The 27,669-nt window shown below is 36.3% G+C and overlaps 1 protein-coding gene across 1 annotated transcript in view; it reads right to left on the bottom strand.

The window, feature by feature from the left end:
* Positions 1-27,669, bottom strand: part of Stet (stem cell tumor) — a 615,911-nt gene that overhangs the window by 30,396 nt on the left and 557,846 nt on the right. The window contains exon 7 of the mRNA XM_076306653.1: positions 11,421-11,563. Within this exon, the coding sequence (XP_076162768.1) occupies positions 11,421-11,563 (143 nt within the window). The remainder of the gene's footprint in view (positions 1-11,420; positions 11,564-27,669) is intronic.

Below are 27,669 nucleotides of genomic sequence, written 5' to 3'. Positions count from 1 at the left end.
AGTGATTCCAATAAATTGATTTTAAAAAGTGCGAGAATTAATTTGTATATACACCGAGCACTTTCTGTTAACGAAAAGATTGTAATCAGAAAGTGATTCCAATAAATTGATTTTAAAAAGTGCGAGAATTAATTTGTATATACACCGAGCACTTTCTGTTAACGAAAAGATTGTAATCAGAAAGTGATTCCAATAAATTGATTTTAAAAAGTGCGAGAATTAATTTGTATATACACCGAGCACTTTCCGTTAACGAGAAGGTTGCAATCAGAAAGTTGCTTCGCTGATATTACACAACGACGATGAAAATATTATCGAGAAAGAACACGATCCATAGGAGGATCAAGTTATTTCCGTCGAAAACTCGAAAGAAAGTTCTCGCACTTTACTAAGGAGAAAAAGCTGCTCCGAGCAAGGAATTCCAGAACGGGGTTCAACTGCCTGACATGCAAGCTGAGTCGCTCGAGTAAAACGTGAGCCTATTAAGCGCACAATTTGCATCCTCGACGAGTCTGAGCACCATCGCGTCTAGTTACAATGCGGTCGACGCACCGAAGAATCCGATCGGCTGTCGAGAAGGCACCGAGACGCTCGAAGAAGTTCACGGGCGTCGTTGTCGTTCTTGTCGTCTCTTCGGTCTGAAACGAATACCACAAATCGAGTCAAAGAGCCCCTGCGATTAGCACGACGTGAAATCGTCCATTGGAATTCCAACGGTTCTGTTCGATGGTGTTCGTTGAACAGAGAGGAGGGAAAACCGCGTAAGCTTTTTGGATCGAAAACCGATCGGGCAATATTCGAATCGCGATAATCGGCCAGCAGGGATATTTATATAGTAAATACGAACTTGTAAGCAGAACGAAAGACTCGTGAGTGGAATACGAACTTGTGAGCAGTACAAAAGGAACAACGAATACAAATACGGTTTAAAGTAGTGGTACATAGTATAGACAGTCTTGAGAGTAAATATTAACCTTCGTGCGTAAGAAAGATATAGATTACTTCTTTATATTTAAATTTTCAACGAGACTCGTAAGTGGAATACGAATTTGTGAGCAGTACAAAAGGAACAACGAATACAAATATAGTTTAAAATAGTGGTACATAGTATAGTCAGTCTTGAGAGTAAATATTAACCTTCGTGCGTAAGAAAGATATAGATTACTTATTTATATTTAAATTTTCAACGAGACTCGTAAGTGGAATACGAATTTATGAGCAGTACAAAAGGTACAACGAATACAAATATAGTTTAAAATAGTGGTACATAGTATAGTCAGTCTTGAGAGTAAATATTAACCTTCGTGCGTAAGAAAGATATAGATTACTTTTTTATATTTAAATTTTCAACGAGACTCGTAAGTGGAATACGAATTTATGAGCAGTACAAAAGGAACAACGAATACAAATATAGTTTAAAATAGTGGTACATAGTATAGTCAGTCTTGAGAGTAAATATTAACCTTCGTGCGTAAGAAAGATATAGATTACTTTTTTATATTTAAATTTTCAACGAGACTCGTAAGTGGAATACGAATTTGTGAGCAGTACAAAAGGAACAACGAATACGCAAATATAGTTTAAAATAGTGATACATTACATAATAGTAATGTAACAGTTTTGAGAGTAAATATTGATCTTGGTGAGTAAGAAAGTTATCGATTAATCTATCCAGATGTTACATCTTTCGATTCGGTCTTTTCGTACGACTGTACTTTTCCATTGTCTATTATTGCTAATATTATTCGATCGGGAGGATCAATTTTCGGTAAATTACTAATCCTATCGATGTTGTACACAATTACAATTGCGTGTCTATTCCGACGAAGCATCGAATATCTTTTTACAATTGTCTCGGTTATTCATCTTCTATTTTTTGTCACTGTCCTGTCAATTGACGATACGTACGATTATAGTAAACAAGCGTTTCGTATTTTTTAAGCGTTTTCGTTTCATCGACAGTGTCGACGTAATTACCATAAACGAGCTTCTCTGATAAAAATTAAATTTTTCCTTTCCAGTATAGCATTTACGTCGCTATCAACGCGTTCTTGTATATACTTCTTTTTCCAATACTGTCTTTCGTCGAGTTCAAACCTTTAATTTTCACTTTTTCGCGCTCCTCGATCGTATGTGAAAATTATTTGCGAAACGCGTCTAAACTGTTATGCGATAGTTTTAAAATCAAATCGGAAGAGATTTTACAAAAGAATTTTTGTATTCAAATTTCTACTTTATCGGTCTATAAAAATAATATTTTAATTTTTTATTTTCAACTTTGATAACGTTTATTAGTGCAACGAAAAGTGTGCACAACTGTGTTTCTTGAAAAGCTTGAAAAGTCAAATACTATACTCGACATCAGCGCGACGAAACGTTTGCGACTAGATCATTTTTACGAATTTCGAGAAAACTTTTCGAGACCACATACTTCGAAGCTTCAACGAAAAAAAAAAAAAAAATACGAAAAATGATGAATTTTTTAATAAGTTTCCATTCCAAAACGTAAGATAAAAAATCATACTCACGATCGGTATCGCGGAAAAATGGCTCGAAGTAATAAACGTTAGCTAATTAAATTTCATCCCATCGTTCAAAGTGCTGGAAATTTTATCGCGTATTCTTTGACGATGGAGGACCAAAAAACGTTACGGATTACGAAGAACGCGGGATTCTAGTCTGGAACAATTTGGCAAATGCAAAGATGGAAGGATGTACAAGCATCGATTCCTCCGAAGTACGCAATCCTCGAAATGGAGCGTGCAAAAAGGAACTCCGAAGGTTCTTCCCACCCGAGGTTTCTCCGACCGGAAGCCAGGTGGGACAAAACGATAATACAAGAGAATGGATATCCTCTTTGTAAGGGCAAGGAAAGACCGCTCTCCGCTATCTGTCATTCGTATTCGCGGATCGAAATTTCGATCCGACTGGATCATCCTTCGAGAGAACTAGAAGCCGAGAATCCGGTGTAATTCGCTCGTGGAGACAATGCTGAAGGATTGGTCTAATTGCTATCCAATTAACCGAAACTGCTGCCCCCTTCTAGCTTTCCTCTGTCTTCGCCGTTCTGAAGACTCTCGCCTCGTGACTCGAATATCCATCGTAGGAACGCGCGCGGAGTTTGAAAATCGATCGTACGGATTTCTTTTCGAAGAGAATTCCCGCTTTCCAACGACAAAAATATAGTCAACGATCTTTATCTCGAGTCGACGAATTGGACGAGGTACCATGAAAGGTGAACAAAGTTCGCATTACGTGCGCTCACTGGCAGAAACTTTGAATCACGCTAACGATAAATAAATTCTTTTATACATTTTTTTTTACCGATTATGAGACCATTATTGATGGACAGCGTGGTTTTTCTAATTATAACACAAGTTGTACCGTATTGTAACTCCCAACTGCGTGTTATTAAAAATAATATAATCGTGAGGTGTCTGGACTCAATCTTATCCATATCGAATCATCGGTAATACAATTTATCATTGCCATTTATCATTAATTATTTACTTATCATTAATATAAAATTAATAGTAGAATATAAAATCTTTTTAAATGTAATTTCATATAGAATCTTTTAGCTGAATAGTGAACCAGTCTCCCCGGAATCACTTTTGTTATTATCTTCTCCAATCGTTTATTCAATTCTAGATTTTCTTTTCTAGAATAAAATTGACGAATAAAGATATATTTAAACATACAATATCGTTACTCCTACTCCTATTGCGTTACACGGAGGGGTTAGGTGTTACGCGACGATCGAGATAATTAATTCGCAGGCATTATCGATCGTAATCGATTTGAACGAAAACTTGCCGAGGAACGTGTAGTTTCAGCGAGTTGACTTTAATGTTCCGCAGACGCGAGTAAGGTCGTCAGCCGGTCTAACTACTTTCTAGTAGTTAATTACACCCCGAAAACTTCTTACTTATCGTCGAACCGTGGACGAGTTCGTCGAGTCTGATGTCTCAGCGTTTCGTGATTCCAATAACGAGCCAATGTGGCGCGAACCTTTTCGACGCCCAGTTTTCCGTTACCGACGACTATTAACGCATTGAGAACCGCATGCTCTCGAGGGCACATGGTCCGATGAACAAATATTTCAGACAAGTCTGAATCTGGTCAGCTACAAATTTAGATATAAAAAAATTTTTCTTCGTAAATATTATAATAGTTTTCGTGTATCGATATACGAACAAAATAAAAAAATGTATACTTTTCTTTAAGGAAAAAGTTAATTTTCTAATTTTCATTATTCTTTTCACCTCGTAAAATACCATTGTTCTTTTGGGAAACATGGCTTAATACTTTTTTGTGGAAAATGGCTAGAATTATTTTCCATTAAGGAAAATTAATTATATTTCAAAGTCATCTTTATTGCTCCACCTGTAGGAAAACTGTTAATATTACGTAATGTTCTTTTTTATATTAAGTAACTTTTACGAGATAAGACGGACGTTTTATGTATTAAATATAAGCGTAAACGAAACCTTAGTAGTTTATAATATCTAAGCTTTACGTTTAGATACATATTGAGATAGGGACGCAATTAAAATCTATTCGTTTTAATTAAAATCGTCCAGTGAGACTTCAAGTCAGCGAAAGGTGATAGTCGAAATTTGGTGTGTATTTCTAAAACTTTTGTTAGTTTTTATTTGCAATCTTTTTCCTTTTATATTGACAGATTCAATTTACACGATTCTTATTCGCGTAAATCAAATCCACGTGGAACGAATATTCGCGTAAATCGAGGAACTGGTGTAGTTCTCTTAATTTACGAACAAGGATGTGTCTGTAGCATTTTTAAGTCGTCTTCTTCCAAAAAAGTTAAAAAATCGTTGTCGTTGGAAAGTTTCAACGATAATATACAGTAATTTAGGCAAAAAATATCATGGTAGAGCAACAATAAGAGTTCGTTGAAATCAGATAAATAGATCGAATAAATGTAACTTTTTAATCTTTTAGCACAGAAAGGATGTATGCGTACGGCAACGCGTGTTACGAACGTTTTTCAACGATAAAATTCTATCTAAGATGTACTAAATGTAGACACTGTACACTAGTAATATACAGTAGCATTCAGTAGTATTCAGTAGTATTCAGTAGTATTCAGTAGTATTCAGTAGTACACAGTAGTACACAGTAGTACACAGTAGTGAACAGTAGTAAACAGTAGTAAACAGTAGTAAACAGTAGTAAACAGTAGTAAACAGTAGTAAACAGTAGTAAACAGTAGTAAACAGTAGTAAACAGTAGTAAACAGTAGTAAACAGTAGTAAACAGTAGTAAACAGTAGTAAACAGTAGTAAACAGTAGTAAGCAGTAGTAAACAGTAGTAAACAGTAGTAAACAGTAGTAAACAGTAGTAAACAGTAGTAAACAGTAGTAAACAGTAGTAAGCAGTAGTAAACAGTAGTAAACAGTAGTAAACAGTAGTAAACAGTAGTAAACAGTAGTAAACAGTAGTAAACAGTAGTAAACAGTAGTAAACAGTAGTACACAGTAGTACACAGTAGTACACAGTAGTACACAGTAGTACACAGTAGTACACAGTAGTACACAGTAGTACACAGTAGTACACAGTAGTACACAGTAGTACACAGTAGTACACAGTAGTACACAGTAGTACACAGTAGTACACAGTACACAGTACTGTATACAGTAGTATACAGTAGTATACAGTAGTATACAGTAGCAAACAGTAGCAAACAGTAGCAAACAGTAGCAAACGGTAGCAAACGGTAGTAAACGGTAGAAACGGTAGTAAACGGTAGTAAACGGTAGTATACGGTAGTATCCGGTAGTATCCGGTAGTATACGGTAGTATACGGTAGTATACGGTAGTATACGGTAGCATACGGTAGTTTACGGTAGTATACAGTAATGTACAGTAGTATACAGTAGTATACAGTAGTGTAGAGTAGTATATAGTGTCGACGAACTTCCTCGAGAACCGAGATGTGAATAAACGATGAAAGAACAGAGATTGTTTCGAGTCGAGAATCGAGATACACGATCGTTCCGATCGCGAATTCGATGATTAAATATATTTTTATCGAATGGTGAAAAAGCTTTTGTCGTTCCCGATACACTCGGTTTCTCTCGTCACTGTGAAAAGTACGAGGTTTCGGCTTTTTGGGCTCGTATCTCGAGTTCACGGAGGTGAGAGGGACACCGCGCCGTGAGAAACGTAGATGTCGAGAAAAATCGAGACAATCGGGGTAATTGCAGGAAGTGAACGCGGCACATCGTTGGATCGGACAATGGTATCGCAGACTTGGCGAAAATAGGAGAGTAAGTATCGTCGAAAAGATGTTACAGTGGCATTCGCGTTCGCGCGCAGAAAACGAGTCGTTACTGTCTCACCTACGTATGAACAAGCTTAGGAAAACTTTTCGTCATTTAACCGTAGCATTAATTCCTTACGAACATTCGATTGCTCCTCGAAACTATTCTAAGTTAAACTTCAACTTTAACCCTTTGCATTCCAAGTGTTGTTTTTACTTAAGAGTGCAGAAACTTTCAGATATTTTTACTTTCGAGCGTCTGAAAAACGAACTGTCTTACTAAAAAGAACGATCTTAATGTTATTATTGATTCATTTATTTAATTAATATAGATTCTGATAAAAGAAATGGAATTTGAAATTTTAATTTTGTAGTTCAACTTAGTGCGATATCTGTAGGAACAATCTTCTGTATACATTTGTTGTTTATTTGGACACGTATCACAATATTAGTTGTTTCACGTCTTCCGGAATTACTTTTCCCTTTTGAACACACTACACAGTCTTTTTTTTCTTGTACCTCTTCGCATTACGTGTAATTTTCCATACTACACTTTGTAACTATTTTACGGTTTTACTCGGAATAATCAGAGGTGTAAAGGGTTAATTATGCGAAAACTCCGATCGACACGCGAGTTTGATATCCCAAACTGGACGTTACGGTCGACAGTGACCATAACTTAGGGTTTTCGGACAGCTGCGAAATATCTGCGAGGCAATTGAGAACCTTTCTCCAAACTTTGAATTTTTATTAATATTTTCAAGAACTCCAAGTCAATATCGAGAAGGAAAACTTTCTACTCCATATTTTCCCTATTAATTCTCTGCACAATTTCTGCACAATTTTTACACAATTTCTACCCAAAATAATCGTTATTCGAATGTTCGACCGTATTCTAAACACTTGAAATACTTCGACTGCTCTGTCGAATCTCTGAAAGACTAACGTAAGATCGGCAAAACAGCTAACACCTAACAAACAAATGATACCTACTCCGAATGGTCATAAATTTTCACCGACTTGGAGGCTCAAATGGCACAAATGTTTCGCCAGGCAGAAATTTTAATCATCGTAAAATGTGGGTCTCGAGTGACCCACGTTCATCCTGCAAACATTAAAATCAGACTTCCGGGTTAGGTGAATTTCTTTCTAACTTAGTGTACGAATACTCTTCCGATCCACTGTAAATCAACAGGCAAAAGACACGATCGACTATAATACTCACTACGGCCTTAATTCACGAAATGTTCCGTGTAAAATGCAATTCTCGCGCAGTTTGTTCCCAGAGGCCCGCTTGAAAATTTTCCACGACAGAAATGAAGCAAAAGTTCCCGTTTGCACGTGACGCGTCGTGACGCAAGGAGTAACGACAGGGTCGAGGGTATTAAGGATGAGGCCTTCTTTTCTGCATTTATACGACATTAGACGAGCCACGCGTAATGGTTTTGCTCGTCGAGCATGCATAAAATGTCCGCATTGGTGATCCGTGTGTGCGATTCGTCGGTCGAGAAAGATGGACGTCGTTATTTAAATCGAGACCCTGTTCCCGATTCCTCGCCGCGATTTCGATTTTCTTTACCGCAAAACTTGCCGCCCCTTGGGGAAAAAACGAGACTTCTACCGCAGAACAGATCGATTCCCTCAACAAGATATATGTTTTTCAAATATATTTATTAATATAGTAGTACACAAGTAAACGTGAAAAACCAGATAACTCTAATATTGAAATTAAACTCTTTCTTTCTCCTCGTGCTTTAATAGATTGCTCGATGAGTTTTGTCGTTCGATAAGAAATGGCTATTAGGTACGTAGTTTTATTTTTCTAAAGATGGTACTACTGTTTGATGAACATACGTGAAGTTTCACGTAGATCTGTCGACTCGTTCGTATATCTACAATTGTTCAAAGTTGAAGTGTCACAGTATTTTTGTTTGCAATGGAAAAACGAGAGAAGTTATTAAACAACCTAATATATCTAAAATAAACGGTCGAGAATACGTTTCGTATCGACGAAGCATCGTATCGAGTTTCTAATGTGTATAAAACGTAGTTTACGAGTTTGTCGAGTGCAACTCGCCCAGCAAGCGGAACGGCAACAGTGTTCTGATAAATCCAGCTAGCCGCCAGACGGTTAAAGGTTCGTAAAATTAATTACTCTCTATGATTTTCCCATCCTATGATCACTGCTATTTATCCAAATGATCGATATCTCTCGAGTATCGACGCAATTACTTCTTGCGGTAGTATTTCGTTGAAAACTTGCCGGAAATGTATCGAACGTGTGCATAAAAGTTTGAAAAGATCAAGGAAAAGACTTTTCACATTAATAACCACCGTATCGCAGTATCCTTTCAGCAACAAGAATGGTACTTTCAAGGTAAACCGATAGTGCTCTTCGGACCAAGTGAAGGAACAAAGAGAAAGAAGAAAGGGAGACGTGGCGGAGGGCGCACGGTCTATGGGAAAACGTTGGGTCACTCTTATCGCCGTTTCCATACGCACGTACGGAAAATGGTCGCCTTATCTCGCGTTTCCATGAATAATTTAGAGAGCTTCGCTGCTGAAAACTTCTCTACAGGCCTGGTTCTATCGTTTCAGGCTTTCTTCCCGCGTTACTCTCCGCGCTCTCTCGAGCTATCGTCGAGTGGAACAGAGACAACCCGAGGAGAAGGTAGTGGTTGCTGCAACGTGAAAAGAAAATCGGAAAAAGAGTCACGAAAGCTGGTTCTCGTCGAGTCAGATCGGAATAGAGTATTACTTAATTCCGAAACAAGTGAGAAAAACCACCCAGAAAACGATCATTGACACTGCGATCAACAATGGCTGTGTATTTGAACAACGAATTTGCTGCTCTTTAGCTGTCGTTGGAGATACAGTTAAATGTTATTCATTACAGTCGAGCGAAAACGGCTTGAACGTCACAAATCAAAATGGCGCGAGCTCTCTGCGATAAGTGTATCTCGGCCTGAGTAAAATGGCCGCCATAGTCACCAGATATACAGAGTATTTCAATAACAGTTCTTTTCGAATATCTTCGAAACTGACGACTATAGCGATAAATGTTTAGAACGAAAGTTAAGTGATTTTAAGGAGGATATGATTCCATTGCAATATTTTTGCGAATAGATACACGTACCATAATTGTTTTAATGCATTGACCGATGCAATTAACCGTTCCTTGTAAACGAATCGTTCGGGTATTTACGTCCAAAAACATTAATTTAGAAGATATTTTAATTAAGAAACGATATCTACTCAATTAATCGATCAATTATCGATCGTGCGATGTTATTTCTCAGAAATACGCGATACATTAAAAATGACGCTATGCGAGTTTCGAACACGAATCGATTTCTACGAACATGGTACGGCTTGATTTCGAGGTAGGTGAAACTGTACAAAAACATCGGTATTAATAATTTCGTTCGTATCACGTTCTTTATTATTTACAACAGCGAATGCGTGTACATGTTGCCGCGATACTGCATACACAGCAGCATGAGTTTCCAGGCGTACTCTAAATTCGTAATATAATCAAATAAATTTCAATAGCTTTCGACGTTTCCACTATTCCGGCATTGGAAGGTAAGGGAGATAAAACAAGAAGCGGGATGGAAAGGGGGATAAAACGAAAGGGGGAAAGGAAAGGGGAAAAAGTTCAGCGAGACTGTTCTTTAGAGAAATAGCCAGCCACTGGGTGGGGACGAGGGTGCTGTTGGCTAGGTAGAAGAAAACGTATTTTCCAGCATGGTACCTGGCGCGTGCCAGGACATTTACGTAATTCGGTTCGAGTCGTGGGACGATGGTTGAATTCGATTCGCGTCGAGCAAAGCGAGATTGCAACGTGATTCTAGGCTGGTGGAAAGCGAAATTAGCGTCAAGGATTAACGCGAGTGTTGCACCGGGTGCATTCACGACCAAGGCTGACCAATCGAGAAAAGTGGTCAGCGAAATGTACAATTTGTCAGGCGTGACATTTTTTACGGGACACAGCTTGAATATCAATTACAGGAACTTTCTTCGTCGTGTTGCGTATCCGTGATTTTTTCACAAACGAATGTGCTTTTACTTCTTCGTTTACCTTGCACGAAAAATTGTACCAGTGTTTTACGCGTCAGTATATATTGACTGTTGTTTTTCTAGACCGTTGATTCTTCTGAATCTTAGAATGAGCGCATGGATGAAAAGAATCTACAAGTTATTTGCAATTTTCTAAAAAGACCACGATCCACTGTTTGAACCAGCAATTATTTATGACTGGATTCAATAGTTCAATTTTTGGAAGGTGATGAAAAATCAGAATTATTATTTACGTATCCTTGATCCTTTATCGGATTATTCGATGCACTTTGAAGATTCCGATATACAAGTTGAAGACAGTTACAGAGATTGTTGTATCTTAGTTTTAGTTACAATTTATATAATGAATATTCAAACAAAATATACTTCTTTACAAAAATGTATAAATTTTTTAATATTGTCCTTAATTGTTCATTCTTCAGAGGCAAACAAATGAGGCCGACATTCAGGCTTTCAGCAACTGATGTTTGGCCAGCGTGCAATATTTTAACAGTAGAATTACTAACAATGAACGTATTATTATTTGTATCATTAAATACCTATTTTCGATGTTAGATAGGGAAAGGGCAAATTAATTTGTACCATTGAGTACCATTGAGTACCATTGAGTACCATCGAGTACCATCGAGTACCATTGAGTACCATCGAGTACCATCGAGTACCATTGAGTACCATTGAGTACCATTGAGTACCATTGAGTACCATTGAGTACCATCGAGTACCATTAGTTGTCTATTTTGATAATTATCCATGAATATTGTAGATAAAGACACCGTTAATAATCGAAACTTAATAATCGAATAAACTTTAAAAAGAAGTTTGAAACAAGTCCAATTGACCCCTTTGGTAGTTCTTGTGATAATTTCTAATCACTTTAACACTAGAACTGTCTGTAACACTAGTCTTTTGAAAATATGCTATGGAATTTAAAGTAAATTTCTTTGTAAAAATAGTGGAAACCAGTCAAATTGACCTCTTTGGTTCTAGCGTTAAGATCGAAGAACGCTGAACGAAAGATCGTTCGATCTGTTTTGTGAAGTTGGCAATACTCACCCCGCATGAAGGAACATGTAGAATGCGAACCTCCAGAGTTCGAGACGTTTGTCCGGTCTATAAATGAAGACACTATCGATTGGTACCGGACCCGAAGGATTCACCTCTCCCATCGCTACCGTATAATATGTGAAGAAACCCAGCTGCAAAGAGAAACCAATGGAAATTATAGATAAAAACATTATTCGCGTAGAAAACGGTCCAAGTTTTTCAGTTGTTTACAATTACACCGATGCCTTTTCAACTGTTGCTGTTCGTACCTGTGACAGTTACAGAGGGAGGTGGGTACTACAAGAATTGACCATCGTTATCTCCAACCTACTAGACTCTGAGTACCTTAGAGATGAGAATAAGTGGAATATGCAATAGTTGCAGAGGCACCAATTGTAAGAATAATACCGTTAATACTACTAATTAATTAACATTTTTAAACCAGACGGTCAACGCACAGCTGTAACGAAACATACTGCGATACAATTCAAGTATTCGTATAATAAACAAAGAAAAGCACTTCCACGAGATATTATTATACTTTTTTAATCCATCGTGTGTATACATTTGTGTCCCTTGGCAAAAATGAAACTAAATCGATAACTTTTTAGCGTTTGAATTATAATGAGACTTTTACTAAAAGAAGTAGCAAAAGATTACATTATTTCGATTCACTTAACCAGGAAATATTCATATTAACAGTTAAAGAAAAACTCACTCTTTTAATTTTGATTGAGAAACTAGAAATAATGTTACAATGTGAAAACGTTTGTAACATAATCTATTAATATTCAACAACCGAATATGGAAAAGATATACTGTCTTGTTTTATACGAAGTTCGTAGAATAATTTCAGGACTCTATTTTGGTAAACATAATAAATACATAGGTAACGACTTTTTTATATCTATAATTTCCAGACATTAATTAAATAAACTGGCAACGATACGCCGACTCGTATGGATAACGATTGAAATAATGCACACACGCAAGCTCTAATTACATTTATTGATAAATTTTTTAATTTGTCTACTGTTCCTTATATCTACGTAGAAGTAATATCGATGGATTAACAATGTTTTTCCGATGAAAATATGTTTTCATACGACCTAATCCGGATTAGTTTTAACTATATCATCTATGTATTTGGTGCACGTTGCTCGTGATACAATCATTGTATCTACGCGGAAACTGAGATATATTGAAAAATAGAAAAATTACATTTTTATTCATAGATAGCTTTCATGCGATATAATGATGTCAGCTATCGAAAACGATCAAGTTATAGTCACGGAAATGGAGATATTTATAAATGTTACAAGAAAGTTTTTCAAACAATCATTATTCTTTTTCTATTGTTTTTAAGCAAGTTTAATCGTGCAGTCGATTACTTGCCGTATTAAAAACAAACACATAAGGTCGACTATGCTTCTCGACCTTAAACTTACTACAGTGCAAAAAAACGCGTAGTGCTCGATAAAACGTTACATTTAAAACGTCAACTTTTGCAAAATCACTAATTCCATCGAAAAAATAACATTCTGCACGACTCGTATGTTGTATTCAATTAATACGTAATTGTTTCTCGTAAGGTCGCACAATGAACAAATCATTGTACTCCTTGCGCAGTTCACGATAAAAATTGACGATAAAAATGCGAGAGAAAAATCTAATCGACAACAAAAAATCGTAAAAAAATCAACGCCCAAATGATGTTCGTCGATCTGACAAATACCAAAACGTGTTTTGAACGAATATTTATTCGAGGTAATATTTCAAGCGATCGTAATACACGAACCACCCTGTATATTTCACGACTGACGCAAAAGTTGAAAGAACCGGGTATAATCTATCGTTACGTACAATTTTAGAATCGAGGCGACATGCGACACACGCGAATGTAATAAGGGACGCGAGTGACACAGGGCATGGTAAGGACGTTTATTACGTCATAATGATCCGGCCTGTTGGGTTTCCGAGTGAATGTAAACGATGGGGGGAGGATGGAGGAGGGCTGGTTGTGCGTGCAGTATTACAGCAGTGGTTGAGCGTGAATGGTCCATATAAATCAGGGTTTGTAATATCGTGTTGGTGTCGAGTCGACGACAGTGTCGCAGCGACGCTTATGCTGTTTCTGAAAACCAAAGAAAAATGTAGCATTACCGGTGCTAATATACCATCGTTTACAGATACGGGGATTATTGAATTCCTAACCTCTTCCCTTACGATTTGAGTAACGCGTGTCAGTAATTAACAGCAAGGTCACGACTCTCGCTGTCCTCGTGAACGTTAAATTTTCTTCCCGAGAACATTAAAAAAGGATTCTTTCTAATATTTTTAAGAAAATATATTTCAACGTGGACAAGATTCGAGCCTGGTTCTTATGTTCGGTACGACTTCCTTACCACGAGTCTCGCACAATATTGTAGGCAAAAGGGTTAAATCCGTTAGCATAATGGGGTACACTGTGAATGCAGTGCGCATGCGCGTGCGCGTGCGCAGACCACGGTTCTCTTGCAGCTAAATAAGAAGAAAAATGGGATACCGATGACGAACAAACGAATAAAAGGATAACGATTTATCTTACGAAAAGTCGACACGACGAGATACAACGATAAAAACACGGCTCAATTGTACGATAAATCGTTGCGATTGTAGTCCTTTTTAAAATGCAATGAAAAATCAAATATTCTCAAAAATTCAGTTTAAAAGTTCGCAACGAATTCAGCTACTCGAGTGGCCTTTGGAAAAATTTATTTATATAACACCCGTTACGAGTCCGTTACTGGTTGTTCTTTACAATGTACATTTAATAATTTTATTTAAAAGTAAATTCTCGCGTAATAAGTAGCAAATGGTAAAATCACACTTATATACGCACCGTGACTTATCTATGTATCATTCTATCCGAATCTTTGCATTAACATTAGAACTACCAAAGGGATCAATTTGACTTGTTTCAAACTTCTTTTTAAAATTGCTCAATTATTATCTTTTTCTAAAATGTTTATCGACGATTATCAAAATAGACAACTATCGATACTCGTAAATTAATTTTCTCTTCCCGATCTAACTTCCAAGATACGTATGTGGTCCCATACGAATAGTAATGCGTTCACCGTGAATAGTTCTAGTGTTAAAGATATTTCTAATTTTGTTAAACATTGTTATATTTTTACATTGTTGCAGCAATCTTATGTCTATAATTTTCTGTATTTTCTAAATTTCTAAATTAAATTGTTAAGTTGTTAAACATCGTTACATTTTATTAATGTAGCGAGACAATCTTACTTATGTCTACGATTTCCTCTATTTTCTGAATTTCTAAATTATCCTCTCTGATATCTGAAAATCTTACTACTATGCAGTCCGATCGCGAAGAATCTAAAAAGTGGAGAAAATCGGTGAAACAAGCAATCGATTCCCCTTGCCCTTTTAGCTCGTGGGTAGTGTTTCATCTATTTTCCAATAGCACGTATTCGAATTCTCCGATCGCAACATCGATCGAATCTCCGCCATGGTATTGTCCTTTCGGTTCTCACAATTTCTATTCTTCGCGTGGTCACGATTTTTGTCCTTCGAGTCGTCGCGTAACTACGTAACTACGTATAATTTCAAAACACAGTGAAGATAGTTATCTTCACCAGCTTTTCGAATTGCATACACGAGTCGTCTTTGTCTCATTGCATCCCGCTTATAGTGTACACAAAGATGAACGAGCCGGGTGTATGTAACGTTTCAGATTCTGAAACACCCACCTGTCTTCTAGGTTGTCCCGGTTCGATCCTAACCTGCGATAATCCGAGGAGCTTTACATTTTTCCTGTCCCTACAAACCTATTACGGAAATGATAGATTGCTTAATAAGTTTTGATAAAAAATGACTGTATTAGTTTCGTCGTTTTATTTTTCCAAAGATGGTACTACTGTTCGACGAACATGTGTGAAATTTCACGTAGATCAATCGACTCGTTCGTATATTTACAATTGTTCAAAGTTAAAGTGTCGTAGTATTTTTGTACAATTCAAAATACGAGAAAACTTATCGAACAACCTACTATGTAAACATCGAGCCTTTGAAATTCTTGAACGCCTTGTTAAGTTTTAACGTTCGCGTTCTTTATCAATTCTAATTGCTCCCGTGTGTTCTCGTACTTTTATTGGAGTTTTTAATGGAGTTTTTAATGGACAAACGGGACCACGATTACAATTTAATTTTAAATCGTTTTAATTCAGATACCTTGCAGGTACACGTATTATTCGTCGATACGGTCTATCGTTTCAGAATTAAATGGTCCGTACACGATCTGCATCGACGGTGGTATCGACTTGTCGTAGGACCAATGAAACCAAGTCGTACGAGAGCCCACACACGATACGATTTATCGTTCGAACAGTCGTATCAAACAGATAGTACGATACATCGTAACGCGTAAGGGCTGTTTTAGTCAGTGCCCTTGCTATTCGAAGACCTGTTAATTTCAATGTCTACCGCGGATGTTCAGTCCGTATGCCTCTGTTTGGAATTCGTCGCTTTAAAACGGATCTTTCTGACGCCCGATCCTATCTCGAGGGACTTCTTACCGAGTTCAGTAAACTCGTTCAAACGCTTTGTCCTCTATCTCAAATAATTAGCGCCGTGAGTTTTAGTCGTACATTGCACTCTTCCTGTACCGTACGTACATCTTTTCTTTTTATTATACCAGGTTGTTCAATAAGTTTGGTTTACATAAAATTTAAAGTTTAAATATAAAAATATATTTACGATAGCTGTATATCAGAATACGAAGAGCAATAAAAATAATAAGTTGTTCAATAAATTTTGTCGTTCGATAAAACTTATTGAACAGCACTGTTCGTCGTTTTGTCGAACGGCAAAATTTATTGAACAACTTATTATTTTTATTGCTCTTCGTATTCTGATATACAGCTATCGCAAATATATTTTTATATTTAAACTTTAAATTTTATATAAACCAATGGGTGTCGTAAAATAAAACGTGTAATATTGAAATATGTATTAATTTAATTTTAAGCACTCCGTTGTAGAAACTGACGTGCCGAAAAAATTTGTTTCGTGGTTATTGAGTTTTTGACCACTAGAAGCATCCGAGAGAACAATTTTTGTCGTATAGTAATCTACGGAAGTGGATCATCGTCCGATAGTGGTTTGTCATAAAATAATAACTTATAATAAAATGTTTGTCATTCATAGTGAAAGAATAAATTTTCGATATCAAATTTTTCCATTTTTTGAAATGCAATGTGAGAATGCAATGTCGATGAATATTTATTTAAAATGAAATAATTTTATACATAGGTATTCTCGTTTCTTCCATGTACACACTCAGAAACTCGATCTCATTTGATCCCCAGTTCAACGATAATAATTCATTGAAAAAAGTTAATACTACTCTTCGAGCAGTTGTAAAATTATTTTTTGAAAAATTATATAAATTAATAATGGAAATAGATTTAAATGTCATCGCTAAAAACTGACAACAGATCCAAGTTTCGGTAAAAAAGTGTCTGTATTATTTTTGATAGATTGGATATTTCTATTTTTATTTCAAACATCGCACTCGTCGTTCGCATTTTCCGGAGATGAAAGAGTAAATTCGAACAATGCGATATTTGGAACTATTGAGCTTAGTTACATTGTACGAAATGACCAAAAAACGTCGAAGTTAACTTTGAATCGTTCTACGTGTTTCTTATTTAACTGTTTAACGGGTTTCGTTTACATTAGGAACGCATAGGTGTGAGAGACGATTTCGCGATACTCGAGCAACATAGCTGCTTGTCGGTTGAAGGATCTTCCATTGTTCCGTCGCAGGAAGTCGTTTAATGCGAAAGACGTTCGAAATAAAGAACTCTATTTTATTACCGTAAAATGGACAAATCTCGAGGTTGTTCGCGTCTACCACGATTTTTAATCTTTTCGGTACTGGGAACGCTCATAAGTGCTCATTGTCGGTCGATTCTTGGCTATGGACGTTCGAGGATTATACTTAATAAACAGTCCACAAGATTCTTACATACAGCGCGTATAATATGTTCAAATCCTAGTGATCGAACCGATCGATTATTATTTAACGTATTTCGAGCAAACTCTAAAGTGAATATAGGGTTTTATTATGTTCTTTCTTTCGTGCAAGTACTTTTTAATGATTCGATCGAGTAAAGAATCGAATAATCTCGGTTAATATTAATCGATACAACATTTGTGTTGTTGATTTTATTGTGTATGAAAAATGAGTGTGGCCATGTGTAATGGATGATAGGAAGTGAGGGTATAGAAGGTATGAATTTGAAAAATTGGTTACAATGTGTCTTATCGAGAAAGTATAAAGAGTGAACATGCGTGATAAGCGAAACAGCTAATTAAGATTTTTGTAATATTAAATACGATCAATTCGTATAAAAATTTGTTCAGAAAGTCATTTCGAGATTTCAAGAGTGGCGATTATCAGAGCTAAGTTCTCTAGCTTTTAAGGGGGAACAGCACCCTGACGAGTCAAAAAAATTAAACTTTTTTTTTATTATCTTAAAGTTTAAAGTGTGTAGAATTTTATGTCAAAATGATATTTCGAAATTCAAACATTTAGCGAAGTTGCAGCGATAAATAAACTTGTTTCACGTTTTTCTCAAAACTTAATTTTTCAACCTGGCTAACACCAAATCTCCGGAACTACACGTCCGATTTACTTCAAATGTTATAGAGTTATTCTGCATGGGGTATTCCACAATGTGGCCTACGATTTTTTTAATATGTTAATTATTTACTATTCTATAAACGTTTAAATTTGTTTTTTTTTTTTCCAAATTTAGACCATTTCTACAATTGTTAAAATTTTCGAAAAATTGTATGCTACATTTTAGATAATAGTCTCTGGTTTATGAATCGATAACATTTTTATTTCAAACCTCCCAGTTCTTGTCAACTGTGGCGGCCAACAAACAATGTTTCACCAGAAGAAGTTCTGGGACTAGCGAAAAACTTCGCTATTTTGTACAATTTTTACTTTCGCGAAATTGTAAAATGAATCTGAAAGTTACATTTATATTCTCTGAAAAAGGCTACATTGTTCGTTTAGTAAAAAAATTCGCAAAATTTACCCATTTTTTGACGTCTCGAAATGATGTTCCCCCTTAAACCTTTACGAAGTCAGTCGTCGGTTACAATGTTGTTCCAATGTAATCAGATTCCGGCGTGCACTTTTATTCGTCGAATAATGTTAACCGGAAATGATTCGAAACTTCGGGCTCGAGTTACCATTATTCGATTTTTCGTCGAGATAATTTTTTTTAACCAATTAATCCTCGACTGATTTACATCTCTGTCATAGACACTAGGAGATACCATTGAGAAACCAACGTCGCCTAATTCATCACCAACGTTTCTTTATTATCTGTAATTGCGTTTCTCCTAGTTCGCGTTACATCTTTCAATTAGGCTCCTTTAATTGTAAGTGCGGTCCTAAACCAACCGAAGTCCTTTAATTCCGATGCTCGAGAAGCGCGTGACTGTCGCGCGTTCCTTTGTGCTAATGGAACAGAGAAATTCGCGAGAACACACCTGAGAATGGAAACTGTGCCCCGGTCGAGCAGCTGGAAAAGCCTTGGAACGCGGTGGCTGAGAATAGAAACGTCTTTCATCGAGTTTAAAAAAGAAAACGAAAAAGGACAGAAAGGAACGACGGTTGAGGGACGCGAGGTTAGGTGGCTAGAAATGAAAAATAGAGTCGAGGATAAACAAAAGAGAGAAGAATCGAACGACGATCGTAAGGGAAACGAAAATTTAAAGAGAGATGAAAGATACAAAGGGAACATTTTTGATAGAGACAAGTGACTGAAAGAGGACGAAGGATGCGGAAAGAATTTAGTAATTTAACGAAGCGATGCGTACAATACAGAGCAAGGAGCAGCGAAAGGAAAGAGAAAATAATTGTAGACGATTGAAAGACGAGGAGAAAGATGAAAGATAAACGGAACGAACGTAATGGGGAAATAAAGGGGAAAAACGGAGAAAGGATGAAAAAAGGAAGCGATTGTCCCGAGTCTGTGTAGTCGAGGTCTGTGGGACAAGATCGTTGGAAACGCAGACAAATGCAAACGATTGCGTCTGATTTAATATGCAAAAAGAAAGGGAAAAGAAAGGGAAAAGAAAGAGGGAAAACGACACGGGATTCGTGCTTCGGTGAAAGAGGAAGAGGAAGAGGAAGAGGAAGAGGAAAAGGAAGAGGAGGTGGAGCAGGACGAGATGGTTCGAGTTTCCTGGGAAAGTACACGTATGTGCACGTGTACCGTGCACCCGTCCAAAGTACATCGATGCACGATGCTCCGAAGAATGTTAGACACGATGTAGAAAGGCTATTGAATGAAAGAGCCATGTATTATGTAGGAGAACTGGCTGTAAGAACATTCGAGGATAATCGTTCAAAGAACTGGTAAACATCTGTATTCGCGGTAGTAAGTAATATGTCTCTATGGTGCACGATAGTTCGATGCATTTGAATTTTTGAAAAATTAGCTGCCATCGATGACACTCCATATCGATACTATCACGAAGTGCAAAATTACACTACAAACTGTTACAAATACAGTACTTTATCATTACTAGATTTTTCAACTATCTATTTACGATTATCCAATAGACCACGAACATTCGACAATCTGTAATTCAATCTCTTTTTTCATACAATTTACATCGATGTCTCGTAATATGGTCGTACCAATTTATATTTTATAAGAGATAAATATATACGGAGTTGCAACATGCGAAGTACTCGTTTCTTAGGGAAAAATGAAAAGACGTGTTCTTTCGAAATATTTGGAACGAATCATCGTTTGGCTCAATGCACACTTACTCGTGTATTGCAAGTTTAGTGTAATTTAGTACCATTTACAGAATTGTCCTTCGTGTTGTCGAATACTTAACCCAATCACTTTTTACTACAAAATTAAAATTGTTCTTCTAATTATAGATTAAATTATAAACTACAAATAGCATTATTTAACTCTTCGAGACGAAAAGGACAATGGTTTCTTTATATTCTTATCGCTGCGATCGATTTTAATTGTATCGTACTTAGGTATCGAAAGATGTTCAATTATAGGTCCTAGTTACTTCGAGGCACAGCCAATATCAATTTTAACTATTGCAATAATTTCCTCTTTCGAGTAACAAAATCAGAGCCGCAAATCCATTCACAAACCATGTAGATAATGATTTTTATCTCGATTCAAAATCTCAACTCCGTACGTGTATTATCCAATGAGGATAGTGAATGGAATGTACCAAAATTAAACGAGATAGAGTAACAACAATCGAGTTTCGCATTATCTTCGCTAATGCACAGTAAAATTTATTACATTCTGTATTGTATCTTTATAAAAGCATCGGAGTCCAAATACGATCCGATTGGGACTATTTTTAATTACGCGTTGTTCGAATATTCTCATTTCTGAGCAACTCTCAACTATGTACACTAAAACTAGTAGTATAAACGCATAAATTATCAATTGACACGCTATGTACAATTTAAATATGAAAAATATATCGAGAGAAATAAATGCTCGAATCTCGTAAGGTAAATAATACACGCTCTTTATATTACAATAGCGAAAGATTGAGGGAAACAATTATCCTACAAAGAGAAAGAATATCTTTTTTGTGACATTTCCATGAATAAACACTTTTACCATTAGGAACGTTTCAAAAAATAAAAAAGTTCCTTTAATACAGATACTTCAGGACTTGTGCAGTCGAAATTCCGTGCAACGAGTTACATATTATAAAGTTTATATTAAAAAAAGCGTTATTACACGTATGTAGTGACTCTTCTCTAAAAAATTGTCTAAAAAATCAAACTCTTTATTTTCGAAAACTTTCATCGTAAACGACACCTATTCAAACTAGTATCACAACCGATGCTTATTTTCTGCGTAGATAATGACACCAGGGTAATTTGTTGCCTCTGGTTATACGTTCCTTCTCTCTTCGCAGAAACACAGGAAGCTTAAAAACGAAATCCTCGCTGTCCTTTACTTAATGTAATTCAGCCAACGCTGCGAAAAAAACTAGAGACTATCGTGCAGCATGGCATTCAAGTCTCCAGGACACCCATTTTTCCAGAATCACGTATGCGTATGCATCCGCGCGCGCATCCTTGCTACAGAAGAACCGAGTATAATCCGAGAGCGCATTGCAGCGTCGTTACACCATCATTGTTCACCGTGAGAAAAAAAGGAACGAGTTTTACGAGCGGTGTGCCGTTCCAGAATCTGGTTGCCCGCCCACGCTGTTCAATTCTGAAATTCTGAAGTGCTCCTAAGAGGGGTTGGTTGCCTTGGACCGGGGAAAAAATGAAGCAATTATACAAAACACTGGCTAATGGAGCTTAATAAGGGGCGCTACTCACATTCTCGCGAGACCTTTTTCTACTTTTCTTGCGCGAGTACTTCAACCCCTTCCTTTTTCTCGGAATTTTCAAGTCGTCCATTTTCCGAGACGAGAAACTTATCGGGCGTACGGTTATTTAACCAATTATTTCAATCACAATTAGGGACGTTGATACGGAAAGGAATTCAATCGGTAAAAGAATTGTTGAACTTTGAAAACTCGCCCTGATAATTTGCAATCGGAATTTACCGTGGAAGATTTCAATCTTGGAAAATTAATTCGAGTTAGGGGATTTGGAGAACTTCGAGTTAAGGGAGAACGAAAGTTATTCTTAACTCGTTAATTGGCTTTGTTTTTAATTTTTGAAGCAATCTCACTTTATTTCGATCGAACCCGTGTAACCTCTTCGTAGAATAATTTTTACGTTTTGTTTAAAAGGTGTAGTCCTTTTTCACTTATACGAAGGTACTACTATATTATCTATATGAATGTGAATTATCTAAATGTCTGCCAGAAACATAATGGAGGGCACATGGTGTTCCAACATGTGTTTCGTTGATACATTTGGTGTATTTTTCTCTTGTAGTAGTAAAAGAAATCGAATTTCTTTTTTCTTACTTTCTTAAAGTTTAAACCGTGTAGATTGTTATGTCAAAAAGATATTTCGAAATTCAAACGTTTAGCGAAGTTGCAGCGATAAATAAACTTGTTTTACATTCTTTTCAAAACTATACTTTATTCAAACTTTACAGAGATATACTGCATAGGGTATTCTACAATGTGGCGTACGATTTTTTTTATGTTAATTATTTAATGTTTTATAAACGTTTAAATTTGTTTTTCTTTTTTTTTTTTTCAAACTTCGACCATTTCTACAATTATTACAATTTTCGAAAAATCGTATGCTACATTTTAGATAATAGTCTTTTGTTTATGAATCAATGATATTTTTATTTCAAACCTCCCAATTCTTGTTAACTGTGGCAGCCAACAAACAATGTTTCACCGGAAAGGGTTCTAGAAATAGTGAATAACTTCGCCATTTTGTACGATTTTTACTTTCGCAAAATTGTAAAATGAAGCTGAAAGTTACATTTATATTCTCCGAAGAAGACTACATTTCTCATTTAGTAACAAAATTCGCAAAATTTACCCAATTTTGAACGTCTCAGAATGCCCCCTTAAGAGCTTGGAAAAAAGTAATCACATTCTCTTGTGACCCATCCTAAAAACATTGAAATAAACGTCTGTAAATATCTTAACACGGAGCAAAATTCAAAATTTTCAATTGTCGTAATGGTACGAAACTCTCGTCGGTGTACACGGTATAAAATACGTATTAACTCGTTTATGAAATATTTGTAACAGCTGTTGAAATGCAATACTCGTACGTGATATATCTGTAAATCCGATACGAAGAAAGAAATTGCACCACAATGTCGTCGAGCATTGAATTTTGATAATTCGATCCCGTTTACATTTCCTTTAAAATTCTGCTAAATTTTTCATTTCACGAGAGAACTACAATTCGTAATATTGCGGTACCGTAGCAACGACGGCCGAACTTTGGGAACTTTTTTCTCTTTGTGATTTTCGAGTTCCAACGTTAATCCTGGTCGTTGCTTCTTTCTCGGTCCACCATGGGCCGCACGAGCTTCGTAATTAATTAATTTTCTCCATTTTCCCTCTCTCTCTCTCTCTCTCTCGTTTCCGTCATTATCGCACAAACGGCACTTTTGTTTCTTCTTTTTAGTACGGATGATCTCCTGTCTGCTTCGTTTCGTTTCATTCAATTTCCGCACGGTTGGTAATACACTAGTTCTATCTTTACCATTCGTTTCTCTCGCTTGTCAGATCTCGCAGAACGTTCGCAGACTTGCAACCGAATCAGCGAGAAAATTGCAACGCTACCGGGGATATTATACTCATTAGTATGGAAATAACGGGGATGTTTCGTTACATTGTTGCCTATTTGTTTTTGCCTTCGCGTTCGTCTAAGTGCGCTGTAACTCTATATACACATAAATGTTTGCGATGAAATGCACCGACAGTGATTCGACGAACGAATACAAAGTAAGACGTTAACCTTTAGTTCGAGTGGGATCGCCCGCGTGGGTCATTTATGACCCGTTACTGTTTTGCGTGGACAGCGACGAGTATCGTTGCATTAAATAACATTAATAGTTGTACTGGGCAGAGAAATGAAAGTGGATAGTATAGCATTGCCTAGCAAACGGAGAGGTCATCAAACAGCTGCACGAGGTCATCAAATACCCAATGGTACCAACTATAGATTCATACAGAGCGAACTAATCAAGATTCGGTGATCGAATATCGATATTGAAACAAAGTGATTACGATTTAAAGCGCGATGAAGAGTTTAGATGACGCATGAACATATCACGCTGAACGCAGTTCCTTTTGAATCATGGTACGCTTCCAATAGTCCCGCGTCTGAGACGCCAGATGGCGTTACCATAACTGCGCGACATTATACCGAAATATTTGCATACGTGTGGAGAGATCAAGACTAGAATATGGAAGCTGGTGATCAAGGCGAAAGAATAGCGATCAAATTGGCACTTGGTGTTCAAATTTCAAAGTATCTAGATTAATTGAGCTACAAACCTTGGAATTGAAATGCATTCTGCAAACACTTGATATTAAAATTTCAAAGTATCTGGATTAATTGATCTACAAACCTTGGAATTGAAATGCATTCTGCAAACACTTGGTATTAAAATTTCAAAGTATCTGGATTAATTGAGCTGTAAACATTTGGATTGAAGTGCATTTTACAAACACACCTATTCGATCCCACTGCCGAAAGAAAAACCGTTTTTAACGAAGACCATAACACCTCAGACTGTAGATCGACATAGACTAGATACAGGAACAAACTTATCCAAGTTTGTTACAGTGAAATTAGATAGTAATTTATACAAGAGTACCGGATCATCTTGTTGATTAATCTACCCATCTAGAAACAGTCAACACGAACCTCGCAACAAGATATACACTTTAGGAGTCAAGTGTCTGGAATTTGCAACAACGATCGCATCGCAATATTCAAAAATCATCCCCATATATACAAACGGCCCCAAAAAAGAAAAATTCCGTACCTGCAAGAGACTCGTGCATTTGTCCGTAAATGAATTGAACAAAAAGCATCGGTGTAAATATAAATACCTCCATATTCATAGTTGAACTTACAGTGTCCTTCGAGCAATAGATGAAAAGACATTCAACAAAAAAGAAAAAGCAAATAATCGCATGGAAATAAAAGAAGGACTCGGAGCTCGCGAACAAAAAATTCCAGGAGGATATAAGGTAAACTTAATTTGAATTCCAGTACATTATGGTATTGAAAAAAACGAACGAAGCAAAATAAGCAACAACGAGAACAGGAAACAGCAATAGTCGCATCTCCTTCTCGGATCTCGCACAGGGTTTAAAGGATACTATATGGTACGGAGAAGGAAAAGCATGGCTTAACGTGCAAAGGAATAGCTTACTTACTAAAGAGTAATACCTATTCTCTAGAAAGTCAGTCTCGTAATCGAATCGTTCCAAAACGCGATACGTTCTGAATAAGTAGGTACAGAGACTGTAACTACAAATTTCACGTTTTTTTTTTTTACCAGATTGGATGTAATTCCAAACGAAAATGTGGTTTCGTTGTGCAGAACCTCGATTACGTTTGTTGAAACTCCATCCTATTTCACGAAACCTGGAAAACTGAAAATACACCAGAAAAAAAGAACCGATGGACGAATTAGTGCTATCGTTCATAATATAAATCTATTTCTACAAAGATTCGATATAACCTTAATTATCGATTTCCTGTTAAACGATAGCACGAAAATTTGATCAACGTCAACTATGGACTGTATAATGGCAGCCCAACCTAAGATGTATACCAAATAAGATGTATAAAAATTTCTGAAACGCATGATAAATATTTCGATACGAACTTTTTTATATTTTGAAAATATAAAACGATGGCCATCTTTGTCGTATATTTTACATACTTTTTTTATCATTTTATTAATACCCAACTTCAAAGAAGATAAAGAATCGAAACAGTAAGGTAATTTTATATACAGTTTACAAATCAATACTGACCAATGACTAGAAACCAATAAGTAAAAAGCAATATTTATGTACATAGTTATTGGATTAAATCTTGAATATTGCACAATGCGTTAATAGTATATAAATTATGATGTATATAACAAATAATGAAAAGTATTGCGTTAGGACGAACACGAGTAAAATAACGATCGGTGCAATCTGTACGTGAGTTGAATTTGTTTACACATCCTCGTTATTTTTAACGGCGATTGTACCGAAGAAAAACCACATGTTATTAGAACTTGGATACGGACGGTTACAAATATATGTGGTTTTTTCTCGTTACAAGCACCGTTAAAAATAACAACAATGTGTAAACGAATATGACCCATATACAGATTGCAACGTTCGTTATTTTACTCGTGTTCGTTGAACTGCAATACTTTTCGTTATTTGTTATATCGTAATTTATATGTTATTAACGCATCGTGCAATATTCGAGGTTTACCTAAAGAGAACTATAATACAATTGGCCGAACTTGGTCGCACCGTCACTATTGAACAATGTGATTTCTGTCTTAGCTCCAAAGACCATTGTTTGCGTTACTTTCTGAAGATTATGGTTGTAAAAAAGCAATACCAATAAACTTGGAGAGAACTATGCATTTCTCTTTAAGTGCAACGTATACGAAATGTTAACTTCATTTTTCTACAGTAAATTGTCATAGGCTCGTAATGAGCTTGCAGTGTCCTTAATAAATAAAAAAGAATGACAAAATTCACGAACAGAGTTTGAGTTTACCCAAAAATATCTTACTTAAGTCGGAGATTTTGCTACGATATGCAATGTTTTTAAATTTACATTTGAATTTTTGCGGCTGAATTTGTATCTTTGGCATCGAATTACGCCAAAATGAGTTAGGTGACTTGCAGACGATAGCGTGAATGTTAAATTTAGGTGGATTAAATGTATTGTAATTGACCTTTTGAGACTAGATTTGAATCTTTGGCATCGAGTTACATGAAAAATGAGTCAGGTGATTCATAAACCATAGTAAAAATGTGAAATGTAGATTGATTAAATGTATTGTGATTGAGCTTTTGTGGCTACAATCGAATCTTTGGCATCGAGTTACAGCAAAAATGAGTCAGGTGATTCACAGACCATTGTAAAAATGTGAAATGTAGATGGATTAAATGTATTGTGATTGAGCTTTTGTGGCTACAATCGAATCTTTGGCATCGAGTTACAGCAAAAATGAGTTAGGTGATTCACAAACCATAGTAAAAATGTGAAATGTAGATGGATTAAATGTATTGTGATTGAGCTTTTGTGGCTACAATCGAATCTTTGGCATCGAGTTACAGCAAAAATGAGTTAGGTGATTCACAAACCATAGTAAAAATGTGAAATGTAGATGGATTAAATGTATTGTAATTGACCTTTTGAGACTAGATTTGAATCTTTGGCATCGTGTTACGTGAAAAATGAGTCAGGTGATTCACAAACCATAGTAAAAATGTGAAATGTAGATGGATTAAATGTATTGTGATTGAGCTTTTGTGGCTACAATCGAATCTTTGGCATCGAGTTACAGCAAAAACGTGTTAGGTGATTCACAGACGGTAGTACAAATGTGACATTCGGTAGATTAAACGTAAGGAGATCCCTTTCGAGGGAAAAAGAAGTTTCTGGGTTGCGATGTTACGATCGAGTGTCTCGTTCGAGACGGATGAGCCCGTTGTGGTGAATCTGGCACACGCGAGCTTAAGTGGTAGA

Source organism: Ptiloglossa arizonensis, chromosome 3 (assembly GCF_051014685.1).
Source record: "Ptiloglossa arizonensis isolate GNS036 chromosome 3, iyPtiAriz1_principal, whole genome shotgun sequence".
Taxonomy (NCBI): domain Eukaryota; kingdom Metazoa; phylum Arthropoda; class Insecta; order Hymenoptera; family Colletidae; genus Ptiloglossa; species Ptiloglossa arizonensis.
Note: the sequence above shows the minus strand (reverse complement) of the source record. Positions and strands in the feature narration are given on the sequence as shown.